Source organism: Pygocentrus nattereri, chromosome 22, assembly GCF_015220715.1.
Source record: "Pygocentrus nattereri isolate fPygNat1 chromosome 22, fPygNat1.pri, whole genome shotgun sequence".
NCBI classification, from domain to species: Eukaryota; Metazoa; Chordata; class Actinopteri; order Characiformes; family Serrasalmidae; genus Pygocentrus; species Pygocentrus nattereri.
The window spans coordinates 28,379,085-28,404,898 of NC_051232.1; the positions used below are offsets into that span (position 1 = coordinate 28,379,085).

General features: G+C 38.7%; 1 protein-coding gene across 1 annotated transcript; it reads left to right on the forward strand.

Annotated features, from left to right (window-relative positions):
- Positions 1-6,227: 6,227 nt before the first annotated feature.
- Positions 6,228-24,893, forward strand: adra1d (adrenoceptor alpha 1D). The gene is made up of 2 exons (XM_017709473.2): positions 6,228-7,535; positions 21,924-24,893. The coding sequence occupies exons 1-2, from the start codon at positions 6,557-6,559 to the stop codon at positions 22,478-22,480; spliced, it is 1,536 nt and encodes a 511-aa protein (XP_017564962.1). The 5' UTR covers positions 6,228-6,556; the 3' UTR covers positions 22,481-24,893.
- Positions 24,894-25,814: the final 921 nt, after the last annotated feature.

A 25,814-nucleotide genomic window follows, 5' to 3' on the forward strand; every position in this document is an offset into this window, starting at 1 on the left:
CCACCTTTTGGGGTAAAAACTAATCTCGCTAGACTTGTTTATATGCTTTCTGAAACTCTATAACATACTGTTAAGGACATAACCATTGTGGCACCAAAACTACGATACACATGTCCGCGGTCTTCTGATCTCTTTAGTTTTGCACTGCTTTATGAGCTATGATGCTAACGTAACTAACAAGTGAAGGAAGCTCATCGGCTCCAGTTAGCTTCTTGCAAACAGCTAAACTATGAGTCCTTGAATAGTGTTACATTTGGTGTGCTACCAAAGAGGCTATTTTAGCCTGTCTATCCGCTTCTAAATGGAGTGCATTGTGGGCTCCTCACTTAGAACATGTCGAGGGTATTTAGATAGGTAGTTTGGTATTCGTCAAGATGCTGCTTAGAATAGGGAACAAGAAAATAAAACCAAGGATGTCAACCTGTGGAGCGAAAGCTATGCTGAGGTCACAGTGTGAAATCCTGTAGACATACCAAACCTGGAGAGCTAACCTCCAGCAATACTTTAAAGTCTAATGTGCGCAACTTTCCCCTTACCCCAAATGTAGGCATGTTTGGTGTTTATTTCCTTGTTTACTTTTGTCTTGGAGCCAAAGGACTAATATAGCTTACAAGAGATGGAAGCTTATAGTAATCTTAATACAGCAAGTGCATATTGTTAAGTAATCTCAAATAGAATTGCTTATGTGGTGTGTAAGATGTATTAGACCAAAATGGACAAAATAAACTCACAGAGCTAAGCATACAGTATACTAGTAATTCACCATCTTGACGTTTAAATTTTGCTGTATAACAATGTTCCCATTATTATTAAAAATTTTTCAGTCTTAGAAGCTTGCTTCTTAAAGAATTCACTGTGTCATGAGCAGTGAGGCTAATATATCTAGCAACTAATGGAAGCTTCTAGCTACCAGTTCGCATTGTACAACCTAACTATCCTTAAATAATGTTACATGTGGTACACTACCTAAGACACTATTTTAGGCTGCCTGTCTGCGTTCTAAATGTAATACACTTTGATGGTTCCCAGCTTAGAACAGGCCATAGACATTTAAATAGCTATCAGTGTGCTATTTGACAAGATGCTGTTCATTCAAGAGGAAAAAAGCATGTAAACAAAAGATGCCTGACTGTGGAGTGAAAGCCATGCAGAGGTCACAAGGTGAAATCCTGCAGACATACCAAAACACACAAGGCCTTGGCATACTTCTCCCAAAAAATGCATGAATTCTCACTAGCTCTTGGATGAGAGAACTGAAACTGGACTATAATCCATCAAAAGAAATACCAGGGATTTTTTTCTCTCTGGGGAGGGGGTCATGGGTAGTGGGGGGGCTCAAGGACAGCAGAACGCAGAAAGACAACAACGGAAGTGGAACAGCCATCTAACCAATTCACACTTACCATATATATATATATATATATATAAAGCTGAAATCTTTGGATCTTGGACCACATTAACACAGACACTGTATGAGTCAGAACCAGAATATGAATTTGGGGCCATATTCACAAAATCTTTCCTAAGATAAACAAAACGTCTGATGACAAGCACTTATACATTCATAAGAATGTTCTGAAGGGCTATGGTTAATAATTAATCGCAACTGTATATAATCAAGAATTTCTAATTCACATGACTAAAACCAAAATTCTAGAAAATTTAGATTTTTTTAGTTAGACTGGCCACCTTAAAGTGTGCATCAATGGAACTATATTTACCCCCCTGCTGGAATGTCATGCTGCATCTAGTCACGATTGGCCCCTCCCAGTCCTGTCCATGTGCTTTTTGTTTACTTCTTTATCCATGTGTGTTTGTTTTGGTTTCCTAGTCCGGCCCCTTGTTTTGGTTACTCCGCCCCTGATTGTCTCTACCTGTGTTTCCACCTGTCCCTCGTTTACTCTTATGTATTTAAGCCCTGTGTTTTCCCCTGTCTGGTTACTAGTCTTTGTTTGAACTGTATGATCGTGTTGATAGTTTATTGTGTGATTCTGGTTTGTCTGTAATGTCTGACCCCGCCTGGACTGTCTAAATTATGACCCTGGATTTGCCCTGAATAAAAGTCGCATATCTCCGCGTATGCGTCTGCCTCCTCACTCCCCGGTGTTACACATCTAAACAACCTATGTGCTCTTGAACTGCCTCAAAACATTTGTGCAAAGTGCAGATTACCCATGACTTTCCGATTTTGAAAAAAAGACAGGAGCAAAAACAAACAAAACTCTACAAGCCTCTTCAAATCCTAAAGATCTGGCACTGAGAACACAGCAGAGCAGTGTGAAGTAGGCTACTGGAGAGTGCTGAACAGGAGAAGGTTTGGGGGGGGTGTCTATTACCTCTCAGTAATGGAGAGGAGGGCCAGGCTGGGAGGCTTTAAGAGAGCTGCCGTCCATAAACATTTCAGATAAGGGAAGAGTAATGGCAGTGGATGTGACAGATGCACAAACATTGTTCCAGTGGAAATAACAGCGAGTATGCTTCCAATGCAGCTGGAGTCACTGATTTGGATAATTTCATACGATTTGAAAGGGACATTTAACTGGTTGTTTAGAAAAGGAAAGAGGGGCCCAACATCTTCTTTCATTTCAATCTAAAAGAAAAAACATATACTGAACTACCTGAAATGTGGTTATTCACTTTAAATGGACCATATTCTGCTTTTTTCCTGTGTTTTATGTTTTCCCCCAAGGTTCACTTGTGACGTTTGTGTGGGTTTATGTGGCAAAAATAAAATTCAATTTTACAATCCAAATTTCCAAATCTCTCTTTATCCCTTAGAATTAAACAGGCTGTGTTTGGTATTGTGCTGTGGAAAGTGATATAGACTGGCTCCAAAATATATTTGGGCATTTGAGCAATACTTAAAAATGTTTGAAGCTCACTGTGTGGGGAAAATGTCAAACAAAGTGTCATTTATTTTGAACAGACTGTCACAAAACTGCAATTGTTTCTTTTATATTACTTCAGTATTGTTGTTACAGTTAACCATTATAAAAAAGACAGCCCCAGACGTTGATGTTTCCACCTCTATGCTTTATAGCTCTCTTAGTTCAGTCTGGTTGTAATTCTTGTCCAGGTTTTCTTCACATAAAGAGCCGAAATGCTCCTTACAATGTGAGTTTTAAGTGGGGCAAAACTAGGCTCTAGGCTAAATGAGAGGATATGTGTATTTGCATCAGTTGTGACATTAAATTAATTAATTCAAAACAGACCCCATGGACTAGGCAGAAAATTGACCACTGTGAAACTTTAGCAATGTTTACATACTCCAGAGGGAGTAAAAATTCAGTGTTGCATAATATGGGCCCTTTAATTAATCAACAAACAATGAGGAAGTGTAATGAGGCCATTGGATTTTAAGCAATAAATCAAGTTTGCTTTTATTTAACTAGACACAATGATAATTTGTATTCCATCTTCGCTATATTACATACTGTAAATGTGATAATCATATATGTGGTGGTTAGGGGAGAGAGGCAAAGAGTGAGATTTATCTGTTTATGGGTGGAGGTGTAATCATAAACAGGATGTATGCGTGTATTTATTGTGTTTTATATTGTATCTGTCTCATTATTTTTATTGCTTTAATGTGGAATTTAGGATTTTAGATTGACATGAGCTAACTCTGGTACAAAGCATGTTTCTTTAGTTCAGATTAATGTTTTTTGTGCATAATCTGACAGAATAAACAGTCAACTAAATTAAATTAACTCAGTCTGGGTAAGCATGCACACTGAGCTAAAATAAAGATAAAATAAAGATTTGAGATAAAATGTAATGGCAATTGACTGCGTTTGCTGGCAGACATCATTTCATTTTCTTGTCACTGCTATGGTTTGGTCATCTTTAAGAATGTTCTGTAGCTCAAGTCATTTCTGACATATTCTGTGAAATGCCTTTACACTGGGAGTGAAGGAATTCCACAGTGTTTTCAAAAGTGCACACATCATATGGGTATTTTACATACTTACGCAGACGTGAACACCTGCAGAAAATCAGCCAGTCGTTCTGTCTACTGTTAAACGGGGAAATGGCCAAATTATTGCGTAATGGCCTAAAAAGAAAAAAGAATCATTCCTTGGTGGTGTAAACCACCAAAGCCCTGATCAGCCAGGAGCATAAGACGAGATGGAACTCGTCCCAGCATTACTGAGCAGGACTACAGAAAGGCCTCTCTGAGGACTGTCCAGCCGATCTGACTTGCAAATTGAGTCTTGAGGATGCCAATTACGGAGGTACCCCTTAGAATGCTGCCACTTTGGCCTGATGTGCCTCGCTTAAGGGACAGTGAGAACTAAAATCAAACTTCCAGTTATTTAAAAGTAAGACACTCCTCTGTTCATTTATTCCCTGCTTTCGAGAGATCTAATCTAAACCTCACAAAAAATTCCAACACAATCACTGATTGCAATCAAAAGTGCTCAAAACACATTTTTCATATAATTTTAGTCCTGGTGACTAAATGCGGTGTGATGTTATTTCATGAAATGGTGTCACTTCTTAAGATCACTTGATCAGAATGCAATTCCACTGTGGGATTTGTCTGTAAATGCTTTTTTTCAACTGTTGCTGGGTCACAAAAGCCTGACAGAATGCTGGCAAAAATCACATTCAACCTAATATGAAATTCCGGTTCACTTTATTTAGAGTCACTACATAATACAGTCTCCAGTTTAAAATGCTACCAACTAAGCTGGATTATATATTATTGTGGCTAACCAAAACTAAGCGCAGCTAAGCTAAAACGAAGCTTTGCCACAGTGCAAATATTAGCTGGATCACACAACAAACTTCACCCTCATTCTGTCCTAACAGTCTGATCCATCAAATGCCTAAAAACTACTAAAGGCCCGTATACTATATTATGAACCATAAAACCAGTCATGATCTTTTTAAATATGTCCATTTTCCAATCTCTTTTATCTTACTGTCTCTTTAAGACTCTGTCTCTTTTCTGATTGGCTATCCTGTATTGCACTTCATTCAAAAAAGCAGTCCAGGCTGAAACACTTCTTGTAACATCAGCATGAATGGACTGTTTGCAGCTCAGTTTCCATATTTGGACTGTATACACTGGGGAATGAATGGTATGTTTTGAAACTTTGATTGAATTTGATTTTCTATGACATGGGCTCATTAATCTTACACTTTGAATCAGGCTATTTTGACAAAAAATATGTTGTGTACTACAAACGCTCATTAGCTTCAGTGGGATTTTTGCCAACATTCTGTAAAGCTTGTCCAAGCTTGTAGTGAGTTCAAGTAGAAATGATTTCTATTTAATGCCGGTAGTAGCAACATATAGTTTTCTTCACTGATGACAAATAGAACTTGACTGCCTGGAATAAACAAGCATGCAAGTGTGCAGCATGTTTACTTTGTTTTCAGTGACAGTGTCACATTTGCAAGTCTTCCCAATAGTATTGTGCCTTCTTTTTGACACTGGTCAGTGTTATTTTCCCATAACTGTCCTATCCACAGATCTTAACCCCTCATCAAGGGCCCCTGGTGGCTTGTAAAGACCCATCCCTTTCGCTGTGTAACTATGCGTGCTGGGCCCAAGGGCGGCAGCTGCACTGCGTCAGTGGAAACAGCTCTAATTCAGTCTCTATTATTCAACCCATGAATATTTTTTCCCTTTTTTAACCCCACATTGCTTGAGCTCCTTTGACGTTTTGCCTTATATTACAGGCTACAACATATTTCAAGCCATGTAAAAACATTTCATTTGTGTATATAATGAAAATTAATAAGGAGTCACAGTTTAATAATATGTATCTACAAAATTAAATCAATTAATTAATTGTCAAAAAAAGTATGTTCTTTTTGCTTTGAACATATTAAGGTTGGCCGTGTATGTTAAATGGCTTTGAAAGAAAACAAATAGATGTTGTTTTTCCAGCACTGCAAATACTTTTGTATTAAAATGACCATTTGTCATACAGTCATACAGCACCGAACGACCTCTGCTGGTCCGGTTGGGAATTGCAGCAGCTAAATCGGATTTTTTTTATCCGCACCCGTTTTCCGGATAGTCCCTCCTCCTGCGCTGGGATTGGCTCATAGATTAAATTCAGCGCATGACAACGTCAACCGACATCCAAATCTACCCAAGCACAGCGCGGGAGACTGGACACTCTAGCCAATCCCAACGTAAAGGGGTGGTGGTTATCTGAAAACGGGTGCGAAAAAACACGGTATGCGCTTAATCCAGTTTGGAGCGCTCCGCTGAAGATGCCACTTGTAGAAACGTGACAGTGCGCTGGCGCTGCAGCGCTGCAGTCTATTCCAACATCTTTCTCTACCTCAGACAGTCCTGAAAGCGAACATCTGGATGGTTTTGGAGGTGCAAAGAGAAAACTTTGGCCCAAAGATGTGATGGTTCAGAACGGATGCGGATTGGATGAGAAATCAGACCCAATGCGAGCCAAGTGGAGGTTTGCTGAGGAACTCAGCTTGGGACAGGGAGACGAGACGGGCTTGGACGTGTTGACAATGCCCGTCGACTGCGCCGAGCCAGAGCAGTGAAACTTTTTGCCTGGATGGGGTGTTAAAAATGCCATTTTTTAAGTTGGTGAACGAGAGTAAGGATGTCTTGTCCTCCAGTGAAGTTGAAGCCTTCAATGAGACTTTGGATGTGGAGCCTTTTCTCAAGAATAGAACCACCAGAAGAACCAACGTGACGTGCACTATCGTCCTTTTGGAGCCCCAGGTGGTGGCTGTGGGGGTCTTCTTGGCCATTTTCATCTCGGTGGCCATCGTGGGGAACATTCTGGTCATTTTATCAGTGCTGTGCAACAGGCACTTAAGGACAGTCACTAACTTCTTTATTGTGAATCTGGCCATAGCTGACCTTCTGCTGGGGGTCGTTGTGCTGCCCTTCAGCGCCTCGCTGGAGGTGCTGGGCTGCTGGGTGTTTGGCCGGGCATTCTGCAACATCTGGGCAGCAGTGGATGTGCTGTGCTGCACGGCGTCCATCCTCAGCCTGTGCATCATCTCTGTGGACAGGTATGTTGGGGTCAAATACTGCCTGCGCTACCCCACCATCATGACAGAGAGGAAGGCAGGTGTCATCCTAGTGGTCATCTGGGTGGCATCTGCTGTCATCTCCATTGGTCCGCTCCTTGGTTGGAAAGAGCCACCGCCAGCTGACGAAAGTGTCTGCAGCATCACAGAGGAACCAGGCTATGCCCTGTTCTCTTCACTCTTTTCCTTCTACTTGCCACTATCTGTCATCCTGGTCATGTACTTTCGGGTGTATGTGGTGGCCCGACGAACCAGCCGGAGCTTGGAAGCCGGTGTGAAACGCGAGAGGGGCACCTCCACGGACGTGGTGCTGCGCATCCACTGCAGGAGCCTGCCTGAGGAGGCTCTGGAGCAGAGCCGCAGCCGGGGCAGGGGCCAGCCCTTTCGCAGCTCGCTCTCTGTGCGCCTCATGAAGTTCTCCAGAGAGAAGAAGGCAGCAAAAACCCTGGCTATCGTGGTTGGGATGTTCGTGCTGTGCTGGCTGCCGTTCTTCTTTGTGCTGCCTTTGGGTATGTGTGGACTATTTTGTTGCCCTTTTTTTGAGCCCCCCAAGTTTGCCTCTATCAGTTAGGGCAGTGATTCTCAAACCAGTCCTTGGGGCCCCCCAGACAGTCCACATTTTTGCTGCAACCCCAGCTTGCAACACATAGGGATTGAGGACAAATGTGTACCATCTGGGCACTTAGGAATGTTCTGAGAATCACTCAGGGCGAGCATTTGGCAAATAAAAATTAAGACATCCACATACATGCTTAGGGAGGGAGGTAGGCCAAAAATCAGATTTGCCTCAAATTTAGGTGGCCAGTCAGTGTTTGGTGTTTGAAGTTTGCTTCTTCAGTTTTGCACTGGCTAGCTAAGTGATGGAAGCCAATACTCCACCAGTTAACATCATGCAAACCATATGTTTAAATCATTACACCCTTGCCTTGAGCCACTTCAAGTAACCCCAAACTTGCTTATGTGGTTCTGTGTATAGTACTTATATCAATAAAAATGTTTGTGCAGAGATTTTTGTCTGTGTAGACAGATAAAAAAAAACATAACTCCTTTTGAGGTTAATTAACAGCATAAAACAGCTTGAGGATGTTGTGTAATGATTTAGAGGTGAAGTTTGCACAGTGCTGTTGTGTTTAAGCTTCCGCTGCTTTTTAGCTACATTAGCCAAAGTATTAGCTTCAGTGCAGTACTGAAGAAGCCTACCCCAGACACTAAACACGTCTTGGTTGTTTAACTTTGTTCAGGGTCAGAGAAAAATTGTGTAAATTAGATTTTTAGGTAACAAGCATTTTTATACATCGAAAATGGTTCAGTGCAAAAACTGGATGTGCATATTATATAGTGTTCCCTTTTTCCTTAATTTTCCTGAATATACCTTTATACTGTAAAGAGTTATTCTTACACACCTGATCCGAGACACATCATTAGATGAAAAGGCCTTTTTAATGCAGCTTATATGGCTTTGATTCTGAGCAGTAATGTGTGTAAAAGCACAGGTGAGTCCACAATGATGTCTGAGTAAAATCCTGTGTGTGCAGAGCCGATGGCTGAGATGCTTGTCCGTGTAATTGGGGGTGTGCTTGAGGAGGTAATAGTTTGTAGCTATCCAGACGGAAGTAATGTTAATGTTATATTAAGGCTTTGCATAGTCATACATAACACCAGTGTTCTAGACATGGACTAGACTGCTTCTAAACGTAGGCTTCTACATATACAGTACTGTGCAAAAGTCAGAGACCACCCATTATTTATTCATTTTGACTTAAGTCAAAGTCGTCATTACGTACAAGTTTTTTTATTTTTCAGTGTCAGGAAAGAAACAGAAAACATATATTTAACACAGGAGCCTTAATAACGAAATGTAATATCAGATTCTTCAATATTTATTCAGCCCACATTTTAGCTTTCATTTTTTTGTGAGACTTTGAGTTTTGCAAAGAAATCTGCAGGGATGCTTTTCACACCTCAGTCCTCGAAGTTGTTTGCATTTTCTGCTTCTACCAATCCCATTATTTTCAAACACATGCAGTGATGTTGAGGACTGGACACTGGGGTGGTCAGTCCATTGTTCTGAGACCACCAGCAGATTCTTTGTTTGATTGGCAAATTTTCTTTCTGACTAGCTAAATTTCCCTTTCTTTTTAATACCTTCTTGACAGTTACACATTCTTTCAGACTCATAGAGTTGAGATTGTCTTCTTACAGTAGAAGGATGGACAGAAACCACTTTCATGGTTGTTAGAAGTACCATTTTGTCCAACTCCAGTTTTGGAAACCTTGTTTTTCACTCATTTTCCTTTGACATTCCCCTTCCTTATTTTAGTTAGTTTTACAGATAATCTTCAGATATTGTTTTGGAAAAACAAATAACTTTTTGGCTGTTTTGCCAGGGAATTAGAATGAATGAGTTGTGGTCTGGTGGAATGGTGGTTTTGCACAGTACTGTAAACAAAGCTTTCTAGACATGGATTAAACTGCCACAGCAAGACTCAAAGTATTGAATTAGCACCTAGTGTTAGGATTACACAAGTATTGTTTCATTAACACCTACAGTGTTCACTGAAGTTCAGCTGGACGCAAATGAACACTAAATTGATTGTGAATTCAGTATTTGAGCTTTGACTATGTGGTTTAACGTGAAACAAGCCTAGTAGGAGCTAAAACATGAACTAAAACAGTGGTTCTCAATACCACATTCCTGCATGTTGTAGTAGTAGTTGCATGAGATGTGTTTTGAGCAGGTAAACGTGCACAACAGTAGCACTCCAGGACAAGCATTAAGAACCTCAGTGGTCACAAACCTTACTGAAAGAGTTTGAACCCAATTGAACTGGTCCAAATAATCTGTCTGCTTGATTATCTGTATCAGGTGAGTTAGATTCAGGTAGCTAGATCAAGAAGATTTCAAGAAGTTAGATCTCCAGGAGCAAGGTTAGTAACCATTGGTCTAAAAGATCCTCTAAATGTGTTCCAAATGTAATCTTAGGTCTGTTATTATTTTGATTATTTAAAACAGATTCAAAGCAAGATTCTTGGCCTATTAAATAAGATACTGCAAAAAAACTCCATCAGCTCCATCAAAAACTCACATTCAAATACATTTATATTGGCTTTCAAATTAACACAGTAACAATAAACTGAGACTCCTTTTGTAATGCCTCATATTTATGAAAGTCGCACTGGACACAAGACAGGCGTTCAGCTTGAGCAATAATTGCACTAACGAGGCTTTTATGGGCCAAAACCTTCTCAACGGCCCATGACAAAACTGTCTCAGTATCAAAACTAATTGCTTTATGATAAGGCAGCCCATGCTTTAGCCATCAGCTCCCCCTTCACAATCCCTAAGCGGTTTCTACATGGAGACAACATTAATTAATGGGGGTTAATGGATTTTATGCAAGCAAAGTCACCAAGTTCCAGGAGGGAGAGTTAGTAAAGACCACTGTTACCATTCCAATCATGTCAATAAGCAGGGATTTATAGAATGTAAGGGCCCATATAATGTAAGCAATTAAAAAAAAAAGAGCTGGATAGAGCATGTGAACATTTTTGAAATTTTAATTTGAAAGGTACTAATTTGTACAGTCTGTATATGGAAACTAAGCTGCAAAAATGGCACATTGACATGTATCGCTGTTGTTGGGAGAAAACCCTATAACTCCAAAATGATAACTTTACAGGAGAAGGAAAAAACCTACTTTACATTTAAAGTAAGTCGATGGAACCAGACTTTTTTCCAAATCATTTTAGTTAGTTGTTTTGGTCCATTCATCTTTAAAGTTCCATACAATGTAAAGGGCAACAAATATTTTCAAATTCTGTCAAAACTAAAAAACAACAAAAATTGGACATACAAGGTTTTCTTCCGACAGTGATATGCACCTGTTGAGCCTACAGCAGTTTAACCCGGCCCATTTATGTTGAGGTTACAAGGAGTGTTTCAGCCTAGAATCAGAACAGAGGCGATATACATATATCCGTCTTAAAGGCACATCAACAAAACAGCCAAATGTTCCAATACTAAGGGACAAAAAGATGTTGGAATATTGGTTAAATTAATTATGGTTGTTTTTGGTACACAAAACCACACAAATGTCATAAGTGGACCTCATGCTAGATTACAAAAGGAGACCACTGATTATCAGTGTAGTTAATCTAAATGACCTCAGAGATATCCATAAAATTTGAAACGTGTTCTGGAAAAAATCTGCTTGATCAAACTAAATTCCATCTTCAGACACTAAGAAGAACCCAAAGTAAACATTCTCAGCTCTTGATAGTGAACTATTAGTAATTGGCCAATAAATTCCAGCTTTTTTTGAAGCAAGTACCTCTGTGATAATATTTCCTTTGAACACAAGAAGAATTCCAGGAGGGTTACAATTCTGAAAAAATAGGTCTAGTATTCATTTACTGCTCCTAATGTCCCTCACAGGAATGAAACTAAATATCAAACAAGATTAGTGTAGGTGCAACAGGCTCTAAAATGGTTTTCTGAAGACCTACTTCAGCTCCTCTTATATTAAATTAAAACTGCTGATGGGCTTATAATTTCATCACAGATTTTGAATCGCTCTTTCTTTTCGCTGCACAAAACTGCATATAAGCCCCATAATTAGGGCCATGCCTGCTGGTGTTCTACTCACATTCTCTGAAAGGAAGGAGCGCTTTAACTGATAGCATCTTCTGGCGAGGCTTCACTAAGCAGTGCCAGTAGAAAGCCTATTTTAATGCTGATCTGAGACCAGTCTGTCCAATTCCCTTCAAACACTAAAGGTTAGTATTTTGGTGGCGGAAGCTGGGCTGATATTGCCTGAGAGGATGATAATTTGCCAGCTTTTCCAGAGAACCCCACTGACCTACCTCATATTACGCTCTACTGCCCTAATCGCACCCTTAATTGGGCTGAGTTTGGGGGCGGTTTCCTTTTCCAATGTTTGGCAACATATACACAGCCGCCAGGAGATGAGATGGCTCTAGTCCACACGTAACACAAAAGCCCTCGTAAGAAACAAGCAGCTGAGATAGCTTAAATTAGTAGCCACCAGCTTGGGTCTGAGGGTACTGAGAACTTATTAGAACTATTAAAAGGGGTGTTCTAGCCTTGACGTCCCATTTAATATAGTATTTGTTGTGGTTTGTAATATTCTGTAGCTCAGCATTGCATTCTTCGACCTCACTGGTCTGACAGAATTTCAGATTTTTTCTTTTTGTGCTTTCATTCATCCATCAGCGTTCTCTTACTACAACACCCAGGATGCATAATGCAAATTGTTACGGTAAAATTGGCGGTAACATTAGCTCTTATCTTCTGCGTTAGCCAGCTAGCAGTAAAAAAAATTATTTCAACAGATTTTGGTAAGAGTGTCCCTTTGGTAAGAGTGGTGTTCTTTCATCAAGAACTGTTCTCAGTCAAAGTCAGAAACCCAATTCATACTCATCCAACAAGATGATGTATGTAAATTTTACACATTTAATATTTTACATTTTATTTTTTCCATTATGTTACATTCAGCAAATAAATACAAACAGTTTATTAAAACTGAGCAGAAAAATGCCACCTTCAAGCTTCTTTGTAGAGGATGTACACTTATTTTCACAAAATCAAAACATGATATTTGACCAGGGGTGTTCAAGCGTATGTGCACAACTGTGTAAGGTAATGTAAAAGTTCAAATTTTTAAGGTAAAACTCCAAATCATACATAGATAGTTGTAAATGGAGGGAAACTCATACATGGATAAACCTGCATCATGAAAGGGGCAAAAGTGAAACTGAGCTGGCTTTTTGTAAACGGAACTGGAAAAGCAGTAGTCATTTATACAGACCCATTTTCTTCAGGCTATTGTGTACATGTAAATGTAGATAGTGAGCAAAGACTTTTAAATTGTCTCGTTTTGTGGAATAAGTTTGAACAGGCCTCAATCACTGCACTATATGGACAGTATTACATCTCAGAAATGTCTGTGGTTTTATTGAAGCAATGTTTTTTTCAAACACGGCTTGTAAAACCAAACTGTTTTAATGATGCAGGAAAGGCTTCTTTTCTCCATGTCCTTTTGTGCGCCCAAGGCCAAGTAATAAGTGAGGCTTTCTTCATGAATCTCAAGCATGTTGTAAGCAAATTAATAGATATAATCAAAGAAACAAAAGAAATACGCCGAATGTTTATTCAATTTTAAACAACGTAGTGTAAATAAAATTGCTTGATAACAGTGAACAACCCCTTTGTGGTTGATGCCATGTAGCTGATAATTATGTGAGATATGAACGTTTTGAATATGCCAAGTACATGAAGGCCAGTCCAAGTATTTTAGTCTCAAATTTGACCTCTAAAAGCATTATTTAAGTTTGGCCAACATTACAGAGTATTAATATCATTTGGAAATAGATTTATACGATCAATTTCCAATTGTGGCTCATTTCACAAATTTGAAGCATGAGATCATTTTTATGCCTTAATGTTATTTTCATAAAAGTACTGCATGGACCAGAAAATGAGCAACCTCGGGTAATTGACTTGTTCTTCTCTTAAGAATATAATCTTTCGAGGTTATAATTATTGCTGATGATCACTATAAATAATACAAATATATATTGATGTAGTGCTGCTGTTGGAATAAACACTCGTATCTCCAAAAAGGGAATTTTACAGGAGAAGGAAACATTTTTAATGGAAGACAATTGAAGAAAGTGTTATTTTAACCCTTTTTTGTACTGATAAAAATACAAATATTAGAATATATACAAGCATTTGTGACTTGTGACTTTTCAGCTTCAGTCCTTGATTAATGGGCTGATGCCCCCTCAACAAATGAAAAACAAATATGCTGTTAAATGCGAAGCCAGCTGACCCAAGATGTTGCTGTAAAGACTACACAGCATGCCTAGTCAAGCAATGCGGCCATATTGGCGTTCTGTTTGACTCCGAGCTGTGTTAGAAAACTGTATTGCGTGACTAATGTGTTTTTATGCATTTTCCCACGCCACTTAGAATGCCCTGCTCTGCAGTACAAATGATGAAAACACTATGCCAAGGCAAATAATTAAATCAGTCTGAAAAAACGACAAGGCCAATATTATCTTGGGGGCATTTTTCCACTTTTGCAGAAGATTCTGAAATTGCAAGCAACCTAGAACATGACCTCTTTGGAACAAGCAAACAGCTAGCTTTCTGTGATTAAATCATTTATTTGCATGCAATGATTTAGATAAATACATTTCATGTCAGTTGATGCAAGGGGTGTGGGGGGGGGGGGGGTGTCATATCAAAGCACAGTGATTTGTTTTCATGTGACCATAAACCTCAGTGTGGTTTATTCCTTTGCTTTAACACCTACCACTTCAAACAAGCTTTTCAGCCAAACACAGCACACCTGAGAAAATGGATAAAGTCTGTTTTCCGTGTGCAGACGACATTCTGAATGTGACGAGCTGTCAGAACTGTAGAGGATTTCCAGGCAGGTCCCGAGACTGAGTTTGTCTCCCTTTCTTTGTCATGCAAGTTAGTTTCGCTGGATTCCAAAGAAATGATTTAAAATTCCCATCACATTACCTTACGTAACTACTGAGAGACAGTTTCCTACACTGCAATGGATAAATATAGCCGGGAGTGTAAAACAAACAAATGTGGATAAATTCATCTCATCTGGTTAAAATAGGGGCCATCTACTCAATCCCACAAGAAAGACCTCCACATAGTTCTTTCTAAGACTACATTCTCTCTTTTATATGTATGTTACTCCAAAAACATCCTCTCATACCTCCAATATGGCAGCTTTACAGAAGAAGGAACAAACGTTAACTAGTTGATGTAGCACTGAATGGATGTTATTGTAAAAAAGATAGAAAGAGATGAAGTCTAGGCATCATGTCATAATATATTATAGGAACCGTCTGAAACTTATAATGCCCCTAAAAGATATTCTACATAAGGCCATAACATAAAATTGTTATGAATACATTGATTGCTGTCAAAGACAGAAGAAAAAAAATGTATGCAAATGTATTAATCAAATACATTTGAAAATATATGAAAATACACAAATTCTTGTCTAATGCACTGTTTGGAAAACCTTTTGAAATTAATTTGTACTCTAGTATGTTCATTTTAAACATTCAGAAATGAACCTTTAAGATGGCAAAGGCTGTAGTGCTGTATATATTGATACACTGTGAAACTGCACTTATGATTTGATATCTTGTTTATTTGAAATACATTGTGTGTGTCTACTAATGCAAAGTACAAGGTGTCAGTACGATTAAAACTACATACAATTTAAAAAAATATAATTACCAATACAAATAAATGCATTTCAAAAATATATTTAACAAATACTTCTGGAATATATTTGTCTCCCAAAGAAAAATCCATTAATAATTTTGTCATCATTAACATTACATATAAAAGCAAAGACATGTGGATTCACTGTTCATCTTGCATAACAACAATAATAATAATAATAATAAGCTATATTTGTGTTGTAGACATAACAACCCCTGGTTCCTATCACAAAGGGGTTAAACATATCAGTGAGTTTCTTTACAGTGAAGTGTTTCACACCAAACCACTCTGAATTACTTTGTTTACATCTCAGCGTTGGAACTACGTAGACACTTTTTTGTGGAGTGGGTGGGATTTTCCTTTATAGACCATCCAATTCTCGAACGTAAAACTCCAGGATATCCTTTACACGTGAAGGAAAGTGATCCGCATGACAGCCAACATCCTGAAACCACGTGGCTGGTGTTCAGACATGCTAACGGGATGAAAGTGACCTTCTGGCAAAGCAGCGCTGGTCTTTATGAAGCGCTGAGTGTCAACGCTCAAACAACACTCAGGGCTTTTGCTCCTGTCTCCACCAGCAGAATGCTCTACTGCACTGAAACATGGCATAGATTGTGTACCTCGGGGAGTGAATAGTGGACAAAGCAAAGTGTTCTGTCAACAAACTGGCATGCCAGACCATTTGATATATTTTTCTCCTCTCACTGAAGCCCATTAAAAGAAAATATACTCTTGACCACATTGACCAGTTTACATATTTGCCTTTTAGTATGGGGCTTGTTCACAACAGTAGCATGGCTTAATACTATTACTAATCTTAAAAAGAACAGGCTCTTTAATGCGATGCCATAGAAAAAAAACATTTTAAATTGATGATTCTTTAAAGAATCATTTATATGTTTACCTAAAAAAAGAATTTAAACTTACAAAAAAGGTTAAAGGGTCTATGTCTGGATTTTTCTTACATTTTACTTTTTCCCTGATGTCCACACACATTAATGTGGGGTTATGTAGCAAAAACAGTCATAGTTAATTTTTACATGAACATTTTCCAGCTTCGCTATATCCATTAGAGTTAAACAGACTATGCCTTTAAAATTGACATATGTAAATGAGCTCTGTTCTGATTGGCTGCCCTGTATGAAGCCTCATTCAAAAAGCAGTCTGACGACAGAAACACTCTTTATAATTTCAGTGCGAATGGGTGGGTTATACTGTTTAGGCTTAATAGGCATATATACACACATATATATTCACTGGCCACTTTATTACGTACACCTTTACTTGCTATTAAAAGGTTGGACCCCATTTTACTTCAGAACGGCCTTAATTCTTCATGGCAGACTTTCAACAAGGTGTTGGAAACGTTCCTCAGAGATTTTGGTTGGTTATTTGAGTCCTCTTTCTTCCCCATTCTGATGCTCGGTCTGCACTTCAGGAAGTTGTCTTGACCACCTCTACATGCCTAAATGCATTGAGTAGACACCGTGTGATTGGCTTAGTGTATGTAAATGTGTTGGTTTTAATGATGTTACAAAACAATGAAAGTAAAATGGGCTGTTTTTGCAGTTTAGTTTCCATGTATGGAGTGTATGGATTTTTTGGGTGTGATCAGCACTTTTTGGCAACTTTATCGATGTTTACACACTACATTAACCTCCTTGAAGAAACTTTATTTAATATTGTATCCCTAAAGTGACTAAAGCTACTTGTTAGTGAAACAGTTGGAGCTTAAATACTCAAATTAGTGTTGCATCTTGTGAATGTAGAATCAGACCATGATGTTCAATGCAGCAACCAGTTTTATGTGGAATCCCAAATGATCAACCGCTTCATAATTACAGAAAATGAACAACCTCTCATAATTAGGGAATGGACAGCCTACAACAATTAAGACATCTGATGGAAAATGACTTCTTAATATAATTGAGAGCTCTACAAAGCTGATAAATAATCCAGCAGTGTTGCCATGGCAGAGGCTTTGAAAGCTGCTTAATCACCTTCCATGTCTACATGATTCATCTTAAGTAGAACGTCTGAGGGTTTCTTCCTTTTGAGCATTTTGTTCACTCAGGTTCACATCCACATGCCTCATCCAGGACCAGTAGATTTTAATTTGATGGAATGTAAAGTCCCTTGCAATTAGAGTTGTTGCAATACCACAACAGACTTTAATGCTCATATCAAGCATAATCTCCCCTCATAATGCTCAAAACCAAAACTAGACTACAGCAAATATTAAAACAATTTGTTTATTGAATTGAACACAGAAGGCCTCGATGTTCAGAAGAGGAAATGAACAGTGAGACAAGAAAATACAGAAACATTCATCACATTGTGTTTAAATAAAAGAAAAAAAAAGGATTTACAATTTCCTGTCAAAATGGGCATTAAACTTTGGGAATAAGGCAAAAACATATATAAAACATATATAAATAAAAATATAATAAATGTATATATATATATATATATATATATATATATATATATATATACATAATTAAACAAAAGCCACAACTACTATATCAGATTTTCAGTATTTGGTGTGTTCACACTTTTATTGCAACTTCTGTTTGTCACGATTGGCCCCTCCCAGTCCTGTCCATGTGTTCATGTTGTGTTTTGATCTTCCATGTGCATTTGTTTTGGTTTCCTAGTCCATCCCCTTGTTTTGGTGACTCCTCCCCTGATTATTCTCATCTGTGTTTCCACCTGTGTCTTGTGAACCCTTGTTAGCCCTCTTGTATTTAAGCCCTGCGTTTTCGTTAGTGTAGTACTGGTCTTTGTTTATTTGTGCTGTTTGACTGTTTGGCTTGTGTTGGACGTGCTGTGTAAGCCTGTTTGATTGGTCTGTTGGAAGTGTTTGGATATTCTGTTCGTCATGTCTATCCCACAATCTCTCCAAGTTTGCCATCGGACTTTGGACCGATATGACCCTGATTTTGGATTTGCCCTTAATAAATCTCGCTTGTCTCCGCGCATGCATCTGCCTCCTTGCTCCCCGTTACACTGTTCGTTTTAGGAGACCTGCTTTCAGTTTTTTCAAAGAAATCTGCAGAGATATTTTTCTGCAGAGATATTTTTCCAAAGTTCAGTCTTAGAAGTAGGTTTCTCTGTTTCTTATGGTCTAAATAACTGTTGATCTGATGCAGACAGTTTTGGTGGTTTAACAGCTTTTCTGCAGTTTCCGGTTTTGGAAAGTCCTGTGTTTTCACTTACTTTCCTTTTTCCTTCTTTAATCTCCTTGGAAATATTGCCTGATAAATCAATAACTGCAACTTAAGGGCCATTTTGATTGGCAATTACATTAAGGCTGGTCTCTGACCAGTACTGTACTTCCTTAAATAATCTTTTACAAATGGTTCTAGATAGCACTTCTGTTATTGTTACTAGTCAGTGAACGTTTCTGGTATTACATATATCCTTTTTAACTACGAACTGATAGCAGTGAAAATGTAAGGGTATTGAATTGTTTACCACATTTTGTTATTGAAAAAGCATAGAAGTACAGCACTACTTGCAACTGACTTACTCAAGTGGACAGATGGTTGCGTGTGCCTTTTCAATGAAGTCAGAAGCACCGTAAACACCGTAAGACGAAAGGGAATCTTAAGGAATGTAGTTGATTTAGGCAAGTGGGATGGAAGTGTTTACATTCAACACACCCCTTTGCAGAAATAACATAACCTTTGGCTCATCTGTCTGGTGAGCTGGCAGGGTGCATACGTGACTCGTGTGACACTGGTTGCTGTTCGGACGTGAGGTCATACTCTTTAACCTGTGCACTTCTCACATACAATGAGAGGAAAAAACAACCCAAATAACTTGAGTCAGGCTCTTGTTCAGCTGTATCGCCAGGTTATGGTTTCAGTATGTGTTTTTGAAAATGACACTGCTGAAACCCATAAAGCTTTATAACAACACAACGCTTTTAGATCATCACGCTGAGCTCTGAGATTTGGCTACAAAGGAAGTGTTCTCTAGGCAGTAGCCAAACATCCTGCCTGTCGGCTCCCATAAACACACCAATTACCAAAAAGGAGCTTAGAAGGAACAGGCTTTCATCTCACAGGCTCAATTACACCCAATCGCTGGCCCCCTGGCCAAAGGGATAGGAGTGCATCTCCTTTCTTCATTAAAATGATTTCAACCCAAGGCGCTATTCCCTTCGCAGCCTGTACCCACTGCCCCAAACGGCTCTGCTAGGCTATTTATAAAGCTCTACTCTGATAGGGAGGGACTCTGACCTCTTGTAATGCTGAGAATGGCTGCATGGCGTCTAACGGCGAGGGGGCTGACAACTGTTTTATGTGGTAGATAGTGTCAGGCTCCCTTACTCCCTGCGGAGAGGGCGCAAGGCTAGGAGAGATATGGGAGAGAGCCAAAAGTGCACTGAACTGATAGTCTGTGCCTTAGCGAGTAAGGATCTGTGAGTATTCAGTTAACTTATTTGTCACATTGATAGAGTTTCACTGTAAAATGAAATTGACCCGTCCATGCTCCATTCACGAAAGCACTCTTGCGTATTAACAATGCCATTCAACTTAATAAGAAAGTGTAGAACACACTTCAGTTTTCAGCAAAATTTAAGAATTTTTGTTATTAATCCTACAACAGTTACAACAGGCTGCACAATCTAATCAGCTGAGAAGCATTCAGCCTACTATGCTGTCTACTTACTATGATCCAGTGAGTTGTGACTTTGCCGAAGAGCCCCACTGAGTCTGGCGTAAACCCTGATTTTTGGAATAAAATAACTTGGTTTAGTGAGTTCTTTACCACTAACCTTTATATTTGGTTGTTATTCAAAATAACCAGATTGTGCAACTTGATGCTTTCTTGGAGAAGTCTTTTGGGAAGAGTAGAATCTGTAATAAAGATTGTAATAAAAAAAATTATATATTATTTTAATTATTGAGGATGTTGCGACTCTTTTCCTGATGTTGAAAAATGAATAACTTAAATTATCAGTGTTTCTGACTGGAAATTAAACAAAAATAAATGACAAGTGGTCTCTGACTTTTGCATAGTACGGTGTTTGAACAAAAGAAAATATATATGTGCAATATGAATGTAATATGAAGTAGAAGGGGAGGGGTGAAAATGAAAGACAGCAAATGAAAGCTTGGAGAACGCACATCCAAAGTCCACGCATTCCACTCCTCTGAAACGAGCATACTTTTGACCCCGATCACAAGTTTATTTTTTCCACTTTATCTAAGTGTTACGGGGGCCTGTACAAACTTAAAAAGGCAATTTGAGGTTTAAAGACCTCACTGGACTTGTGTGGCTAGTCCATCAAAAGCTTTGCTCAGTGTTTGCTTAATGAGATTTTTTTTTTTTTTTGGCTGCCGATGGTACATTGGCACATCTCCCACTCCGCTGCCCCTTTCGGCCAAAATAATCAATCTCAATGGGAAATCATTTCGACACGATGCAAGGCCTCAGACTATTTTAAAAATGCATATGCTCTTGCAACTGCCTGCAATGATGTTGGCTGCACTGGCATAAACATCATGCAAAGCAACACATAGCATCCAATCCAAAATGTGCCTGCCAGGCAAAAAATACAGCTGTCCAGGAAGGGTAAATGTTAAACACAGTCTAAAATGAATACTAAGGCATGCTTCTAGAAATTAAAAAGACTTAATCAGCCTGGAGATTAAACTTTTGTCAATAGCCATGGCACAAAAAAAGGCTTTTATATTTCTACATGAATGCCATGCTGATTAACATTTTGTACTTTTTGAATGCTTTATCTAGTACAATTTGCCACTTAGGTGACACTTCCTACTCTTTTTTGTACCCTTTTTCACTGATAAAGAGAATGTTTCAAATGCAGGCTTGCCCAAATGTAGTTGATCAGCCAAGTTCAGTGTCTGATATTTGCTTACTCAGGTTTGCAATGGAGGTACTAGGCTAATGCAGCCAACAAGTAATAAAAGCTTATATTCTAAGCTTCATAAAAACTGCATGCATAAATCATGACACACAACAGACCTGTCACTAGCCCATAGATGTAATGTAAGTTAGTGTGGCTGAAAAGTGCCTCAAAAAACTCCAATTACGTATGTAGATGTGTAAAAAAACATATCATATGCTGTAAAGGTAAACATTGCTTCTTCCAAAGGAAAAACAGTTCCATTAGCTAACAACAGTGTTTCGCTAGGAGGCATTACTTGAGTTACTGATTGTACTGTATTTAATTGCACCGCAATCTAGCACTAAAAGTTTAACATGTTGTCTCCAGATGTGAATTCTCATTATGAGGTCACATTTGGCCCTGCAAGACTGACATGGTTTCTGATGTACCTTATCTATAAGTTAGATAAAAGTATGGTTTAATAATGGCTGCTGCTGTGGTTTTAGCTGAGTTTTGACTGAAATAAGTCAATTTAAAATTATGTGTGATGATTTAGACATGCAGTTTGCACCGGTGGACGTTGCTATAATTTTCTATGACTTGTTAGATACATTGGCCTCATAGCTCCAGTGCAGAAGTAAAGTAACTAAAATGTTTTTGCTGACTGGGTACATGTGACTTAAGGGGAAAATTGTGTATATTTTTCAACAAGTTTTGACTAAACGGCATCTCTCTCTGCACCTCTAGGCTCTTTTTTCCCTTCATTGAAGCCTTCAGACATGGTGTTCAAGGTGATCTTCTGGCTGGGTTACTTCAACAGCTGCATCAACCCGGTCATCTACCCATGTTCCAGCAAAGAGTTCCAGCGGGCCTTCACCCGCCTGCTGCGCTGCCAGTGCCACCAGCGGCGTAGAGCTCTGCGCCGATTCTATGACCAGCGGTGGCGAACAGCCATTAAAGGCCCAGCCAGAGACTCCCGGGAAGAATACCAGGTGGGCCTACCCCTCCATGAATCCTGTGGAAGATCCTCTGTCTTTTCGTGCCGGAGCAAGGGCCGCTCCCTGGGTCTAAAGAGCTGGAGCTTCTTTCCTCCACTGCAGAAATCCTCCTTCCACTTGAAGGAGAAGATGAACAACTTGTCCAACAAAATCAAGAGCGGTGCAGGGAAAAGTTCCACGCCCGCACTGGGCAGGACCGAGATCGATACAGTGGCCATGGGGATTTATAGTGAGTGCGGAGAGCCAGCAGGCTACCAGATCTACGACCTCCCAGAATGCTACGGCCTGAAGGAGACAGATATCTAAACAAAGATAGAGGGTTTAGATAACTGCCTGGGGCTGCTCATATCGCCGCTGTCTGGCACGCACATTGCAAACAATGATATCTCAGCTAGTGAAAGCATCTTCAGTGTCGGCAATGCATCTGACATTTCTCATTATGTGAACATTATAAGATTACAACCTATTTCTACAGACTACTTATATAATAAGATCTTACTAAGTTAAAATGGGTATAACTAGGGGTATAAACATGCATCAGTCCATTGTGGTGCATCACTCATATAGCAATTCAACTGCATTTGGAAGATCAGAATCAATAAATTATAATCATATTTAACAGAATATGCTCTCGTTTTTTGTTTAGTATAATATTCTAAGGCTTTTTCACAGAAAAAAAAATCCAAAAAAGGTGTTTTGTTTTGTTCGCTGTATATTTTATATTTCACCACTATGTAAATAGTTCCTCTGGTCACATTTGTGTATTCAACATATTCTGGGAAAAAAGTCTAAAGCTGAATAAAATCAATAATTCAAAAATAGTTGACTGAACTAAATTTAACCAAGTTTTTTATGGTAAGTTCACTTGATAAAATTACTTCAAGTTAGTTAAAATTCAGTAACCATTTATTTCAAGGCTGCTTTCATAGGGACCTCATAACACTTGCATAAGCATTAAATAATACATTAATAAACTAATACTTGAGTATTTCTGAACACATTACGATGATCTTAAGATGCAAAATTACGTTTTGCAAAGTAAAGAATGCAGTATTAGCATAAGGGACCTTAACCTAAAGTGAGAGACATTTGTTCCATTTATAAGATTTTTAGGAACATTATTACCAAATAATAGAACCTATAAAGCACAGACCTTATGAAAATGATCATTTAAGTGTGGGCTTATCATAATTTTCAATTGATCCTCTATCAACATATAAGATTTTAGTAAACTCAAACTTAGGTGATAATTTTCATACATATTTGCTCAATCAGAACTGAGTTGAGTAAAAGTAGAAATAACTTTGTTTGAATTATTTTGTATTTATAAATTTAAGCTTCCTATCTGTATTTCTACTTGAGTACAAAAGTACAAAATTACTTGATGCACTGTAAAAGTACCAAAAGTAAATGTGAAACTTATTGATTTTGGATATTTTGTGGCTGCAGACAACTGGTCCTAGAACCAGTTGTCTGCAGCCTAGTACTTTTGCCTAGTACTTTTGCCTGCAGCCTAGTACTTTTGTGCTTTAATTCAAGCAGAATTGATTTATGTTAAGAGTTCTTAACTAGGCCCCTGCCTTAAACATGGGAGTATTATACAGTCTGTCATTTAGTGTATGTGAATACAATGTAAAATTGACTTCATAATAATGTTATCTTACTGCCATAAGCTATTCATAAGTCCTAACCTAATCCTATCCCTTTTTGAACACATAATTCAGTGCTTCTACATCTTGTATAACACCCATTTAGGTAGCCTTTAAATAAAGTGTCACCTGATATCCTTACAATTATCTCATTATGAGAAATATTAAATATATTGCCTACATTTAAGAAGCATTTGCTTGCCAAAGATAATTTTTTTTGCAGTGCAGGCAGACAAGGAGTGGTCTGCTGAGAGATGGACTTCAAAGGGGCAGCTCTGACAAAAAGCACAATTGGAAAGCAAACAAGACGAGGAGTACTGTTTGTTTATTGTTTTATTGTAAGAGAAGGACAAAACTCATGTCTATGTGGGTAATTTAAGTATTTCACTTACTTTTTGAGAAGTGAACAGACAAATGATTGTTGTTTTCCCTGTAAAGTACCCTGACCACAACAAGTGCCATCACTTGGCATACAGACTCTTTGCTTCTGGTTAACTGTGCACTGTATAAGTTCATGTGGCCTTTCAAAATGATCCTTTCCAACTGTCAGATTCTTTCGCAATCAGTAGAGCAACACTGAAGAGCTCGTTCCTACTGTACAAGCAATCAGTCTTACTACACAAAGTGGAGCTCTACTAAAAAAAGGCTCTGCTCTACAGGCTGCAAAGGCCCAAATTTAGGGAGCAAGATTTAACTGTGATTGTATATCCAATGGCCTGAAAAACCAACGGCACTGCTTACTATTTATATCGTGATTTGCCAAGGCGTACTGTCCCATTCACATGGGTAAAGTGCTAAAGGTTTCACAGATTGTTATTTAAATGACTTAATAAAACTTTTCATGAAATGTGTTACTTATATAAACAAATTTGGATGAAATGTTGTCATTTGCATTGACCACTGAAAGAGTGGCATGTGAATGGCATTGGGTTACAGCAACAGTCATACTCAATTAACTTTCTTCAGAGTTACTTGCGTTGTTGAGAGATGCTTTGAATTCATTTGTATTTGCAGATGTGATGACGTCCATCAATGTCTGATATAATGAGAAATAAATCAGATAAAAAGTGGAAAACTTGTGGGATTTTTCACTCAGTTTTCACGCTTTCCCTACTGTGGCACACCAATTTAGATCATGAAGATTTAATAGCTAGGAAATTATGAGGCTCAGGTGTTGGAAGAAGCACAAACTCCTGCACAGCTTAGCATTTTCACTCCACATTTTAATCTCAAGCAGGGTTTCGTAATTGATAGGGGTTAGAGAGCAAGACAACACGTAAATGAGATGTGCAGGTGAGCCTCCAAGCCTGAGATTGCCGAGCATTGATTTGTACCTTCTCTAACATCCCACTGCAATAAAATGCCTGATCTTTGATGTCCAGTAGATGTCACTCTTATTGTGCTCTAACCATAATGATGTTCATCATATAATCAATACTAAACTGCCCCTATAGTGATACCTAACCTGGATTATAAAAGTTGACATTTAAAGTTGGAAATCTTGAAAGAGAGAGGCTGCTGTCGTTTTTCATCTCAAAGGGGAGGGTCATGTTAAAGTACTGTTTATTTTGGCAAGGCTGAGGTATTTTGTTCAGTGTTAGGGGACGAGGATGGGGAGACAGGGCTGCTGAGTCTGTTGAGCCTGGTACCAAACAGGGCAGCGACAAAGGAATTAATATTGTAACATGTTCATGATAATGTTCTGTATGTCAGCATTTCTAGCATTTGTTTCTCTGAGTTCTATAAGGACTCTTGTTATGCAGGCTAACTAACCGGACTAACTGCTTTGCTCTGTGAGGAACTAGTTGGATGGAGCTCTGAAGTGAGAGTGCAGTCGTTAGCAGATGTTGAGCTAGCCATTAGCTGCTAGCCTTGCATATTTGTACGACGGGACTGTTGCCAGTACAGCCTCTAACAAAGCACATAAATCATGCAGTAAGCTGTGCGTCCCATTTAATAGTGTTACAGTATGAACAGTGACCTAACAGAGT

Coding starts and splice junctions, on each gene's coding strand:
- adra1d (XM_017709473.2), top strand. CDS start 6,557: ATGCCATTTTTTAAGTTGGTGAACGAGAGTAAGGATGTCTTGTCCTCC. Junction 7,536..21,923: donor CTTCTTTGTGCTGCCTTTGG/GTATGTGTGGAC, acceptor CTGCACCTCTAG/GCTCTTTTTTCCCTTCATTG.